This window comes from Eleginops maclovinus, chromosome 19, assembly GCF_036324505.1.
Source record: "Eleginops maclovinus isolate JMC-PN-2008 ecotype Puerto Natales chromosome 19, JC_Emac_rtc_rv5, whole genome shotgun sequence".
Lineage (NCBI taxonomy): Eukaryota > Metazoa > Chordata > Actinopteri > Perciformes > Eleginopidae > Eleginops > Eleginops maclovinus.
The window spans coordinates 11,567,264-11,580,208 of record NC_086367.1 but is presented as its reverse complement, the minus strand read 5'-3'; the positions used below and the strand labels follow the sequence as shown (position 1 = coordinate 11,580,208).

The following is a 12,945-nucleotide window of genomic DNA, read 5'->3' as shown; positions in this document are numbered from 1 at the left end:
ATAACTTTTTTTAGACGGCATGGAGGTGTGACAGAACAATAATTTAAACACACTAGTACCAGCACCACTAGCACCAGTGCATTTTGCAGGGCCGGAAATTATTTTCATTAAGATAGTATAACTATCATAAGTCATAGTCATTTTGCAATATTATTTTGTATTTATGAACCCAATCACCCTGAAAGAGGCAGGATGAAACATGGCATATGAAGTTTCTGCTATAAACTGCAGCTGGTGACAGTCTAACAATGCCCCCTCAGCTGTGCCCTTTGCCCCTTTGTCATGGGAGAATAAAGCTGCCTTCAGAAAATAGATTTATAGATTGAAAACACATGAACAATATGACAAAGTGGCAGCCAAGAAAAAATAAATTGTGAATGTGATAGAAAATATTGATCCTGAAAGCTTACAAAAAAATTGCATCAATTATGGCAAAAACAGTTAGTTTGCCAACATGAAATTCCTTTCTCACCTTAAGATCAAATATGCATGAAATATTTTGCACATAAAACGACTTGTGTTAAATTAATCGGTAATACAGTGTACTGTAGTTGTAGTCTGTACTAAAGAAACTGAAAGCAGCGTCTCAGAGTAAATTGAACGCCATCATGTCATAGCCAATACTGGAGCAACACCGCTCTCTATGGGTCAATGGTGGTATTGCACTCAAAAATGAGCACTGTCAATGGTGAATTTACATTAAAGTAAAAGTACATTATTGAACCACAGACACTGCGATACGCAAAAGCTAATATAAAGAATCAGCACGACTCTTAATCACATTTAGCATACTTTTTCCAAGCCCTTAAAACTAGAAAATACTTATCACTAACATTTATCACACAAGATACACTTTTAGAAACTTGTTTTGCTCAATAATAATTTACTCTCCTGCCGCAAGAGTTGTCTATACGGAGTAGGCCAATATAATATTTACATAATAATAAATAGCAACCAAAAGTCTCATTATTAGTCACTGTACGTTCATTCAAGGTCATAGAAGCTGACTTTTAGCATTGATCCGGCCGTTTTGGTGGGAGTGTCTATGTTAATCACCATGAAACGGAAACAGACAAAGTGCTGGGGAACATCTCCTCTGATTGGGCGCCTTTTGTTCTTTCAAATCGTGGTGTCCCCTCTCATTTATTGTCACTAACCGGCCCCTGGGGGAGAAGACATCTTTTACAGTAATGCTTCCCTCTTGCATGGACTTTCTTACTGCTTGGATAATGGAGTAGGCTTATACTGTAAAGAAATATGGCTTTTCAGAGACATGATAAACCCATCAGACTGAGGGATGAGCTGAGCTGCATGATGGTTGGTGATGGAGCTGTGGGGAAGACAAGCATGGTTATCAGTTACATCTTTAATGGATACAACAGCGATTACAGACAAACAGCTTTTGATGTTTTCACTGGTGAGTAAAGGTTTTTCTTTGAATGTTAATGGTTGTTTGAGTCAGCAATAACATTGGTTTCTACTTCCAGGTTTGGTTCATGTGAATGGGATTCCAACTCGTATCAAACTGATCGATACTGCTGGACAGGTAAATGATCCACACCACTTTGTGATTTATTAATCAGAGTTAGTCCTTTTCAACATAATGTGTTATTATTTGTTCTGACAGGAGGAGTTTGGCCATCTCCGCTCTCTGTGCTATGCCCATGTGGACGTCTTCATCCTCTGCTTCAGCCTGGTCAACCCTGTCTCCTTTGAAAACATCACCTCCAAATGGATCCCTCAGATACGAGCCGGAAACCCAACCTCTCCCATTGTCCTGGTTGGAACTCAGTCAGACCTTTGCAACAATGTGGATGTCCTGATTCATCTGGACCAGCGAGGCACCAGCCCAGTGCTCTTTAGCCAGGGAAGAAGTCTGGCACACAGGATCAGAGCACATGACTATCTGGAGTGTTCAGCCCTGACACAACATAACCTCAAAGATGTGTTTGATCGTGCTGTATCTGCTGCCATCAAGCACAAGCACACTGGCAACACATCTAAAAAGAACAGCATGCTTAAACGTTTAAAGACTTTTTGTGATGGCCGATGGAGGAAAATCTTCAAATTCATCTGATGTGGAATCAAAGAGCGGATTGAATGTGCTCTGCTTAGTGGATACGGTCTGTTTGGGGACTCTTATGACAATTCATGCATTTCTATCAGAATATTTCTCCACAGGATGTGATTTGTGCACTATAACAAATGGAATGAAATGTGTCAATCAAAAATGAATTGCACAATGAACGCTGTTGTTTCTGCTCTTTTTCTATCTTCTCTTTTGTTTGTTTCATGATTTATTTGTTGTTCATATTTTTGTGTGCTGTGTTAACTGTTTGTAATAAAAGCACTAAGGTGTAACACATATTTCATTGCCTGTTTCTGTGTTATTTAAGTTTGAAGATCCTGCAGTAGAAGCTACTGTCAGGGAAGAAACGGAGGGAAAACACAAAGTGTCATTTAAGACAAATGGTCACCCGCTGATGCTTTGAAGAGCTACTTTACAAGACAAAGGCCATTTAAATCCATCCTCTGTCTAAAAAGCTTATGCTGAGGCATGCTTGCAATTGCCACACAATTACTTTTAAAACTGCCTCCCAAATGGAATGTTTTTGTTAACATGATGATCAAATTAGTTTTATTATATTGCAGTAATTAAGGTTTTCCAATAAAGAATTGTGATTATAAGGATACAATACAACCAACTGTAATGCAACAATTTACTATTCCAACAATTCTTTTACTTTGTTTGCATCTTGTTCTTTATCTGTTCGCATGCATCAACACAAGAGAAAAACTATAACATATTCCCCACATGCATAATCTTAAATATGTGGTTGTGCTTTTTGTTTCCATCTTGCAATATTTTGGGCATTATTTTACTATGCTCTGAGGTAGAATCTATATTAGGCAGTCCATTGGCAGTATACGTCCAAGAGGTTAGGCTGGTTTGAGTGCCTAAAGCAAAGACTGGCTGTGAAATTTGCACCACTCCCCTTTCCTTCGACAAGTACTTACATGACTCCCAAAGACAGCTAAACCCTGCAGACCTACACACAACATTTTATAATTAGATTTAATAGCAGAACAAGTTCGATTTTGTGAGCACATAAAACCGTTTGGGAAAATGTTAAAGAACTGCTTAGATCTTATACTTGAGTTAAAGTAGTACCAGAGTACTCAGTTAAAGTGCAATCAAAAGGCTACTTAAGTAAAAGTACAAAACTATTAGCATCAGAATATACTTAAAGTAACACAAATAAATGTACTGTAAATGTATTGTTGATGCATTAGGTGCAGTTAATTTTAATTACCTTGTATGCTTCAGATAAAGCTTGTAAAAGTACTTCAGGTGTAACTAAAGTTGTAGGCCTATTTAAGTGTTGATTTAACATCATTAATCCAAATCTGTAAAGTAACTAAAAGAACAAAATAAACGTAGAAGGCTAGAAGTACAAACAAGTAGCTAGAAAATTGAAATACTCAAGTCTCTCAAAATGTCACTTGAGTACGGTTATTGAGTATATCTACTCAGTTACTTTAAACCACTGGAAAAAGGAACACCAACAGTCGTCTCAGCTGGGTCTGTCTGTAAGAACTACATTTCCCATCATGCAACCGAGCGTTACCCTAAACTGACCCTGTGACTGAAAATAATCTGATCAGCTGATCTGACCTGGCAACAAAATAACGTAGCTAGAGAAATCTGCCAGGGAGGGGGCTGAAGAACAAAACAATGACACGGCTCGGAAGGATCCAAATACAGTAACACTTTTTAAGACTTTTAAACGGACTAGCGCGGATTTCCCCCCCGTCTGAAAGCAAAATAGTCCGCTGATATCCGAGCTTTTGACATCGACTGGTTGTTGTTTTTGTTGATATGTTGTTACAGCTCTGTTGACAGACTGGAGGCTAGCTGCTTGTTTGCACGGCTATACACTGATGGGACTAGCTGGCCTTTAAATGACATCTTTTCTCTGGAAAAAGTTTAAACTATCCGTCGAAACCAACTAGCTGAAAGCTAAGTAACGCTGACGTTTTTGCTGCTTTGGTGCCAAATTATCTACCGAGTTTGCCAGCGAGCTACTGAGGGTCAGTTTCCAGCTAGCCTGTTGTTAGCATCAACATTTGCACATTCATCCTTTCAGGGAGAGCTCATTGTCTCGGTCGCTACTAGATACCTGTACATGTTTTTGTATTCTTTTTTATGTTTATTCGCCAACCATTATTTTAACTTCTGTAATGCTGCAGCTAAATGCTAACTTTGGTTCATAAACAAGCTAACTATTAGTGGTGAAACCATATCAAGTGTAACTAAAGGACACGGCTGCTTCTGCTTCATTGCCTCACTGTTAGTTGCACTAAATAACATTATTTAAACAAGTGTTTGATATTAATGCTGCCAAAACAAGTTTGATTTATTGGATAGTTGTCTGAAAGTTAGTTGTTATAGTCAGTGAATCACCAGCCCTGTTACCATGCACCTATTTTAAATTGATCTTGTCATTGTTTTTGGTCATTTAAGTTGTCAGTATTACCACATTTTAAAATAACTGCTATTGGAAATACCTGATCGTCAAATCTGCTCCAATAAGCAAGTTCTGAATTCAAGTTTAGCTTGTAAGAAACGATGAGCGGGCATGGCTCATCTTCAGAAAAGGGAGTTAATACTAGCCTAATATGTCAAGAGAGTTATGTGTGTGGTGGCTCTGAGGAGGCTGCATTTGAGTGTAATGAATGCAAAAGCTTGCAGTGTGTTCGTTGTGAGCTCGAGCTCCACAGTCAGGAGCGTCTCAAGAACCATGAGCGGGTTCAAATAGGACCTGGGCATGTCCCTTATTGTGAAAACTGTAAAGGAGGCAATGGAGACAATGGCAAACGCAATAGATCTGTGGTCCGCTGCCAGAACTGTAAAGTTAACTTGTGCCAAGAATGCCAGAAACGCACCCACAGTGGAGGCAACAAGAAGAAACATCAGTTGACATCTTACCCTCCACCACCCAAACATGCGGAGGTCATCCCTGTTAAGACACCGGCCCCGCCCGCTGTCCAAATAGATGATGAGGCTACATCTCAGAGAGCAAAACTCCTGGAGAAGATTTCCAGTTTCCTCTTGGTAGATGAGAATGAGGAAATGCAGGTGAGTTGTGCACACGTGTATAGGAACATAATTAAAATACCATTACAAACAAACACATTTTTTACTTCTTAACTGTTGTTTCTTCAAAGTTGAAAGATGAAGCTTCATTTGTGAAGAGCCTGAGCTGTAACCCTGACCAGCTGCTGAAGGTGGTCTCCATCTTTGGCAACACGGGAGAGGGCAAATCTCACACCCTGAACCACGCTTTCTTCACGGGCAGAGAAGTGTTTAAAACTTCTCCCACACAAGAGTCCTGCACGGTTGGTGTGTGGGCGGCATTTGACCCCTTCCGTAAAGTAGTAGTCATCGACACAGAGGGGCTGCTGGGGAACAGCTCCAAACAGGGCCAGAGAACCCGACTCTTGCTCAAGGTGCTCGCCATCTCCGACCTCATCATCTACCGCACCCATGCCGACCGTCTCCATGATGACCTGTTCAAGTTTCTCGGGGATGCCTCGGATGCTTACCTGAAGCATTTCACCAAGGAGCTGAAGGCTACAACAGCCCGCTGTGGCCTGGATGTCCCTCTGTCCACCTTGGGCCCTGCAGTGGTCATCTTCCATGAGACAGTCCACACTAAGCTGCTTGGCTCAGGTACAATATCTCATCACTTCTGCTGCTCTAAAGTCCAACTAGTAATGGAGGGAGTTACAAATTGTTCCAAATGTATTGGACACCCAGCCCTTAAGCATCATTTTACAAAAAAATGTCAATCAAGCAATTCATTTTGAATATATCACCAAGAATTGTGGTCTGCATCACAGTAAGGGACAAGAGGCTGTGCCTTTTTAAAGTAAACTAAGAGCAGAAAATTAAAGGTAAGCACATGTTTGCCTACAGTCTACCTCAAACAAATTGGAGGTATCAATCTGCTTTCCAACTTGTTTAAAAATGTGGAATGCCAAGTTTTTGGAATCGAAAGAAAACTGCACTCTGTCAAGGGAAGTCAAAAATGTAAATATTGATAGCTGGTTAGTAGACACCTCAAAGAAAAAGCCATTAAAAAAAAATGCTTGAGTCTAGCTGCTACAACTCATACAAGTTGAAGAGGAAATCCTGTTTCTAATGCGTGAAATTCAATAAATCTGGTCACTGTTTATGAAGGAGAAAAAACACAATTAAAATATGGTTGGCTGTGGTGCATCTGTGTAGTGTAGTACCTTTTTAAACATGAAGGAACACTGATAAGCCTTACAGACTTGGTGCAAGTAATGTTTTGTGTGAGCTACATCCTTGCTATTAGATATATTAACAATGTTTTAACAGTATTTTTCTCTCTTTTACCGAAATAGGAACTGAGAAATGTAACAACATTTTGAGATTGTTGTTATGTCTGATGCTAATGGATTATCAATAGATCCTTCAGATACCTCTCTGTGGTAACCGCTCCGTCTGTGTCTTGTTTTTAGACAAGTCATCTGAGTCGGTAGATCGTCTGCTGTTGGAGCGCTTCAAGAAGCTTTCCCGTTTCCCAGAGGCCTTCAGCTCTGTCCAGTATTGGGGCACGCAGACTCTCACCCCCCCGACTGACTTCCGTGGCCTGCAGAATAAACTTGAGCAGCTCCTGGATAACAACGCCACCCGCTCCCCACGCACCCCCGTGGTTATCTTCAAAGCCCTGCAGGTAGGGCTGTATTCAGTTTGCATATCAGTCAGCTTTCTGCCTGCTTCAGACTTGTTTTTGTAAAGCAAGCACTGAACAAAATAGAGAATACATTTACTGATAAACTGGTTCCTAAATAATAGTCAGAACAGGTAAAGTTTTAACCTCATTAGTGTCCGGTTGTGTTTGTAAAATCCTGAACATGTCTTTACTTGCAGGCTTTAAGTGAGCGCTTTAATGGGGAAATTGCAGGTGAGCTTGTTGCCCATAGCTGCTTCTTTCCTGATGAGTACTTCACCTGCTCCACTCTGTGCCTCAGCTGCGGGTCAGTAGCTCCGTCTTTTTCACAAAAAAAAGTTGTAACATTTATAATCTTACCTTCAATCGCTTGATTTCCAGATCGTTAAACATTCTGCCGTTTTATTTTCATCCCAGATCTGGCTGCAAGAACAGCATGAACCACTTGGGAGAAGGAGTGTGCCACGAGGCAAAGCACCGCTGTCGTTATACTCTGCAGTATGATAATCGCATTTACACCTGCAAGGTACGCACAGTCGCTCACCTATATCACTTAGCATTAATCTTTCTCTCTATTGGATGACTTTGTGTTTACTCTTGTTCCATGACTGATGAGTATAAATACATGTTGTGGTACATTTCTTTAGGCTTGCTATGAAGGAGGAAAGGAAGTGATAGTTATCCCTAAGACCTCCGCTTCCTCAGACTCTCCATGGTTGGGCCTTGCTAAATACGCCTGGTCTGGGTGAGTATGAGCTGAATGATCAACAGGGTCATGTGTCACAAGGCCGGTGTGAGTTCTTATTACTGTTTACTGAGGCTCATTTGAGCACTGGTGTTTCATACGCTCACATAAAATCACATTTTTGTATTATCTGGGACTGCAACTGATAATAACTTTCATTATGGATTAATCTACGTATTCATTTCTCGATTAATCGAAAAGTTGTTTGTTCTATTAATTTTCCAACGATACTGAGATGTTGATCCTAGTCCCTCCAAGTCCAAGGTGATGTCTTTAAATGGCTTGTTTTGTTCATCCAAATCTTAAAGATGAGCACTTTAATAGGATATAAAACAAAGAAAAGCAGAACATTTCTATATTGGCATGAGAAGTTACCCTTAGAGTGAGTCGATGATCAAAATAGCCGATGAGATTACTTTTTGGTCATCTGATCAGCTAATTTATTCATTTACTAATCATTGAAGATTTACCTTTCACATTATTTAACATGTTCTAAGTAATACAGATATTTGACGTTAATAATTTCATAGAGATTTGTACATGAATGTTTCTACTCTATGTTAAGGTACGTTATTGAATGTCCCCACTGTGGAGTGATCTATCGGAGCCGTCAGTTCTGGTATGGGAACCAGGACCCTGTGGATACGGTTGTCCGCACTGAGATCCAGCATGTATGGCCGGGGGTAAGAGAAACAAGCTATTCATTTAACTGATTATATATTTCTTTATTGTCTGTAATTCTACAGACCTAGAGTTTGGGGTAAAGGTGACCTTAGTTCTACTTAAAAACATTGTGTGGTTTTTGCAGTCGGATGGCTTTTTAAAGGATAACAGCAATGCAGCGCAGCGTCTTCTGGATGGAGTCAACCTAGTGGCCCAGTCTGTGTCAGAGCTCAGTGTCAAGCCTGCCAAGGCAGTCACCTCCTGGCTGACGGATCAGATCGCACCAGCCTACTGGAAACCCAACTCCCTCATCTTAGTGAGTAACACACACAGCCCCCCCCTCTGCCGGCCACCACCAACAGCCAAGTCAACACTTGTCCAGAGCTATGTTTGCTGTCTGTGGCACTCTGTGACTATTACACAATATATGTTTGCTGGTCATAAGATAACACAAAGATAAAAACAGATTGTGTCCTCTTTCCACTAGTCGTTGGTTAATAACAGCTTCTGTTGTTTTTGTATTTTTCCCAATACAAGGTGTGCCATAAGTGTCAAATAGTCTTCCACGACAACGACACCAAGCATCACTGCCGTGCCTGTGGGGAGGGCTTCTGCGACGGCTGCTCTGCCAAAGCTGCCCCCGTCCCTGAGAGAGGCTGGGGTCTGGCCCCCGTAAGAGTCTGTGACGTGTGCTTCGAGCAGAGGGCTTCATACGCAGGTACACACACACTGACACACACACACGCTCTTGATGATGTCAAATGTTTTTTGTTTTTCCTCTTTTGTGTGATGTGTGGCATTTGTGTGAAATATATAATCTTTATTCAGAGATGCTGGAGAAAGAGCAGGAGGAGGAAGAAGGTGGAACTCTGGCCAGGAAGGTTGGAGAAGCTGTCACCAACACCTTCGGGGTCGTGGTCACTGCTATTGACATCCCACTTGGTGAGTGTTTTCCAAAACAAAATCTGAACAGGACTGTTAGGTAACAGGAATAAATGACCCTGTAAATGTGAGTGAATGGATACGATGCCCTCTGGTGGCAGAGGCGTAATTTAGACTAACTAAGAAAGACAAACAGTGAGGTCTTGTTTCTAGTTTGAACTCACAAAGACGATATGCAGGAGTCTGACTCCTAATGAGGAATATTAAATGAGATAAATAACCAGTTTTCCTGTTAAATCATTTCCTTTTATGAGACTTCTTTCTGCAAACTCCCCAGCTCTTGAGAAAATGTTTTTATGACCTCACATGACACGTTTCTGTCAATATAATCCAGATGAGTTTTGGATTGGGACAATGGGAAGAGAGTTGGCCAGAATAAATACTGTTCTTACTGAAACACACATCATACATCATAGCCATTTTCCCCTTGCTGAATTGTTATTTTGGGGATGTCTTAAACCTATTTGGAAAAACGATGTGTTTAATTTGAAACATAAATTGTAGATTATTATTTTATATAAAGCTGCCTGCTGTAGACCTCTCTTAGAATGTAAAGAGCATTTATGAATTTGAATATGCTAACCTGATATCCTGCTGAAAACTTCTCTGTATCCATCACCATCCAAAGTAAAACCTCAAAGCAAAGTCTTCTCCAACCTCAACAAAATACTTTTTTGCCAAATTCAAAAATGTTTTTCATGTTTCCATGGATACTGCCACCTAAGGACTTGAAATATTGTGGTGCACTTCAAACAGTAGTGAGGAACAATGAGCATGGAAAAAGAGCTTAAGAAATGCAGTCAACAGGGTAGTATTTTAATTAGAAAAAGGTCTCAAAATTAAAGCAATCGCCTGACTTCTTTGAGACCAATTCACATTTTATGTAGAGGTTAGGTGCCGGATTATTTCTTGGCCAGAAGCAGTTGCCAGGCAACCAGTGGAGGTTCAAGAAAGTTATTCCTACCTGCCAAGAAAATACCCGGGGAAATAACCCCCCCTCTAAAACCCAAACTTGCCAGTTTTTACACTTCAATTTTTGTACAGCTAAAACAAACAATATAAAACCTATAGCCAGTATTAGTTTCCTTAGACATGATAACTTTATATCCTCTGCGGTGTCGCAGTGTTTTCCATCAGGTTGTCCATTTCTGCTCTCCACCAGCGCTAAGGACGCAGGCTGTCCCACAATTCCTTGCAGCAGCGTCATTTGAATCAATGGCAGAACATGTCAATAACATTCACTGTTGCTTAATTACGTCTAGATTGTGTGCAGTTCTCCTAAAGCTCCACAGACTGACAGTGTGTCTCAGCAAGAAAGCAAATATGCATATTTCCCAGAAGGTCGAACAGTACCTCTTTAATTTCAAAACTATAAAGTTACAACCATGTGTTTTGCAAATTGAAAAGTGTTAACGTATACTATACCTGATAGGTGCTGGTGTACTGTATGTTTGTTTATTCATGTTACATATGACCCTCCAGGCCTAGTGAAAGATGCCGCACGTCCTGCCTACTGGGTGCCGGACCAGGACATCCTATCCTGCCACAACTGCCAGCGCGACTTCACTGCCAAGCTGTCCAAGCACCACTGCCGCGCCTGTGGCCAAGGAGTGTGTGACGACTGTTCCCCCGAGCGCCGGACGGTCCCATCGCGCGGTTGGGACCACCCTGTGCGCGTGTGTGCCAACTGCAACCAGAAACCTGGAGAACTTTAACAGGGATGGCCTTCCTTCCTCAGACAACCAGAGAGAACCACTCACTCACTCAGCTAGCAGTCTGTCACTGCTGTACCTCCGTTAATCAAAGGGTTCTGTCTTGTCTGTTGAAAGGAAGTTTTTAAGCATATATATATATAAAACTATATAGGACATTTAGCATTAAGAGTTCCTGTGGCCTTTGTAGAATAGCCAGAACATGTGAGTTACTTGACTGAGTGTGAAATCTGCATTTCCACTCTGATTTATTCACAGAGTGAATATTTTGATTCTTATTGACACAAGTCCCTAACTTTACGTTACACAAGGCTGTTGAGCTATTTTTCTACTATCAGAAAATGTTACAAAAAAATATAATTTAAAGGATATTAGTTAGTTGAGAACCCTTTGGGGTTGGTGTGATTTTAGTTTCCAGCAATTCTTATTATTGAGCAATGTTTCTCTGATGTCGCACGTGTAATGGTAAGGAGATATTTTATATCCGTGCAGGTATAACTGCAGGTTCCATTGCATGCTGTATTGAAACATTTTAGTTTTTGCACTAAGCCTTTTTCAGCTGTTATAGGCTGATGCTTACCATGGCCAAAATCCAGATATCCCGATGATCTTGTAGTACCCAAACTGGGCTGAAATCACCCACCGTTGGTCTAGATTATGGATATCTGGTGTGCCAAAAATCATTCAGGTCACTGTGTCTGTGCTGGTATAATGTTTATATTTTATCATGTAATTTGTGGTTGTATGAAAACATAGAACTATGTTAGATGAGTGTACATTTTAAGCTTTGAAAATTATTTATGTATTGAAAAAAAACAACGTATTAACACTCAACGTGCATGACAGCCTGAGAGATCCTTGGCCTTTCTACTTGTTCAGAGGATGGTCTCTGATTCGAGCTCACTGTCTTTTCCCATGTGGCAATTTAGTGTATCCATAATATGTTGTGAAATGTATGTATATCATGTTCAAATTTGTTCTCTTGACACATAGATTTAAAAAAAATAATAATATTAACAGTTGGGATCTTATTTGGTGTATGGATATTGTTTTGCAGGACTGAATAATATCTAAATTTGTCTTCAAACCAGTTTTACACTTGCGCCACCACGTCCCCGTAGGCACAGACTGACAGGAGAAAAACTCCTGACAACACATTTTATTTCAGTTTTAGCGCTACAAAGCTTGTTTTTCAGTCGTTATACATCCGTTAATTAATACATTAATATTTTGTATGTTATTTTTCAATTTTTTTGTTTGACATTAGATACTGTATGGATAAACTTTGTAGCAACTGTATGCCAACCACTTTTTCTCCCTAATTCTAACTTTTTGTCTTTATTTTTTTTGTTTTCAAGCATTTCACAGAGAAATGTATGCTTGAATGTGGAAATGATGCGATATTTAGTGACTGAGAGCTTTACATTTGGATGTCATTCAAAGCACAAGGTGATGCCTTTAACATATTTGCTTGTATTTTGTTGTTAAAAATGAGAAAAAAAAGGGTCTTTGTCGATTGTATGCTTTGTAGATAAAGTGAATTCTTCCTTTGCTCCAACGTGGAACTTTTTGGTTCTGATGTCTGATGAGAAAATGTGTCTGCCTTGTCTGAAAATAGATTTATCTGTCTGAATGTTGCATCACACACACACACACACACACACACACACACACACACACACACACACACACACACACACACACACACACACACACACACTCACCCTCTGAAATGCTAATATTGCACATAATAGAATAGGAAATACATCATGTCTGATTACTTGTTCCGTAGTTCATTCCCATGCTAAGTTGTGCTGTCTGTTGCTTCAGATGTCCTTTGCAATTTGTGATGTCCCGTTTTTTAGATTAAGTACGGTGATATCAACATTTCTGGCATACAGACAACACCTGAAGCAGGAATGATTGATACATTTTAAATGATTGGAAACAATTGATGCAATGATGTGTGAATGTTAAACTGATGGAGAATTTGCTTAAGATTCAAGTTTTAGCAGCTCCCATCTGTCAAAAACACAATCTTGAATTGACTCTTTGTCCTTAGTGTGTGGTTGTGTGTTTAAATCTCCCCGTCAAACCACTTACTGTACTGTATGTGGGAGGA

At 40.2% G+C, this 12,945-nt stretch overlaps 2 protein-coding genes across 2 annotated transcripts; both read left to right on the top strand.

Annotated features, from left to right (window-relative positions):
• The first annotated feature begins 1,175 nt into the window (after positions 1 to 1,175).
• Positions 1,176 to 2,174, top strand: LOC134881785 (rho-related GTP-binding protein RhoV-like). The gene is made up of 3 exons (XM_063909331.1): positions 1,176 to 1,417; positions 1,488 to 1,546; positions 1,628 to 2,174. The coding sequence occupies exons 1-3, from the start codon at positions 1,258 to 1,260 to the stop codon at positions 2,075 to 2,077; spliced, it is 669 nt and encodes a 222-aa protein (XP_063765401.1). The 5' UTR covers positions 1,176 to 1,257; the 3' UTR covers positions 2,078 to 2,174.
• Positions 2,175 to 3,705: 1,531 nt separating this feature from the next.
• LOC134881604 (zinc finger FYVE domain-containing protein 1-like) lies at positions 3,706 to 12,375 on the top strand. Its single transcript, XM_063909080.1, has 11 exons — positions 3,706 to 5,140; positions 5,230 to 5,734; positions 6,550 to 6,764; positions 6,962 to 7,068; positions 7,179 to 7,287; positions 7,409 to 7,506; positions 8,072 to 8,189; positions 8,315 to 8,485; positions 8,707 to 8,887; positions 8,998 to 9,111; positions 10,594 to 12,375. Exons 1-11 carry the CDS (start codon positions 4,631 to 4,633, stop codon positions 10,824 to 10,826), a joined length of 2,361 nt encoding a protein of 786 aa, XP_063765150.1. The 5' UTR covers positions 3,706 to 4,630; the 3' UTR covers positions 10,827 to 12,375.
• Positions 12,376 to 12,945: the final 570 nt, after the last annotated feature.

What these genes read in the sequence shown, in the direction of transcription:
- LOC134881785 (XM_063909331.1), top strand. Translation starts at nt 1,258, where the DNA reads ATGGCTTTTCAGAGACATGATAAACCCATCAGACTGAGGGATGAGCTG. An exon ending in AGCTTTTGATGTTTTCACTG is followed by an intron (nt 1,418 to 1,487) that starts GTGAGTAAAGGT and finishes TTCTACTTCCAG; the next exon opens with GTTTGGTTCATGTGAATGGG. An exon ending in TGATCGATACTGCTGGACAG is followed by an intron (nt 1,547 to 1,627) that starts GTAAATGATCCA and finishes TTGTTCTGACAG; the next exon opens with GAGGAGTTTGGCCATCTCCG.
- LOC134881604 (XM_063909080.1), top strand. Translation starts at nt 4,631, where the DNA reads ATGAGCGGGCATGGCTCATCTTCAGAAAAGGGAGTTAATACTAGCCTA. An exon ending in ACTCTGTGCCTCAGCTGCGG is followed by an intron (nt 7,069 to 7,178) that starts GTCAGTAGCTCC and finishes TTTTCATCCCAG; the next exon opens with ATCTGGCTGCAAGAACAGCA. An exon ending in GCTAAATACGCCTGGTCTGG is followed by an intron (nt 7,507 to 8,071) that starts GTGAGTATGAGC and finishes CTCTATGTTAAG; the next exon opens with GTACGTTATTGAATGTCCCC.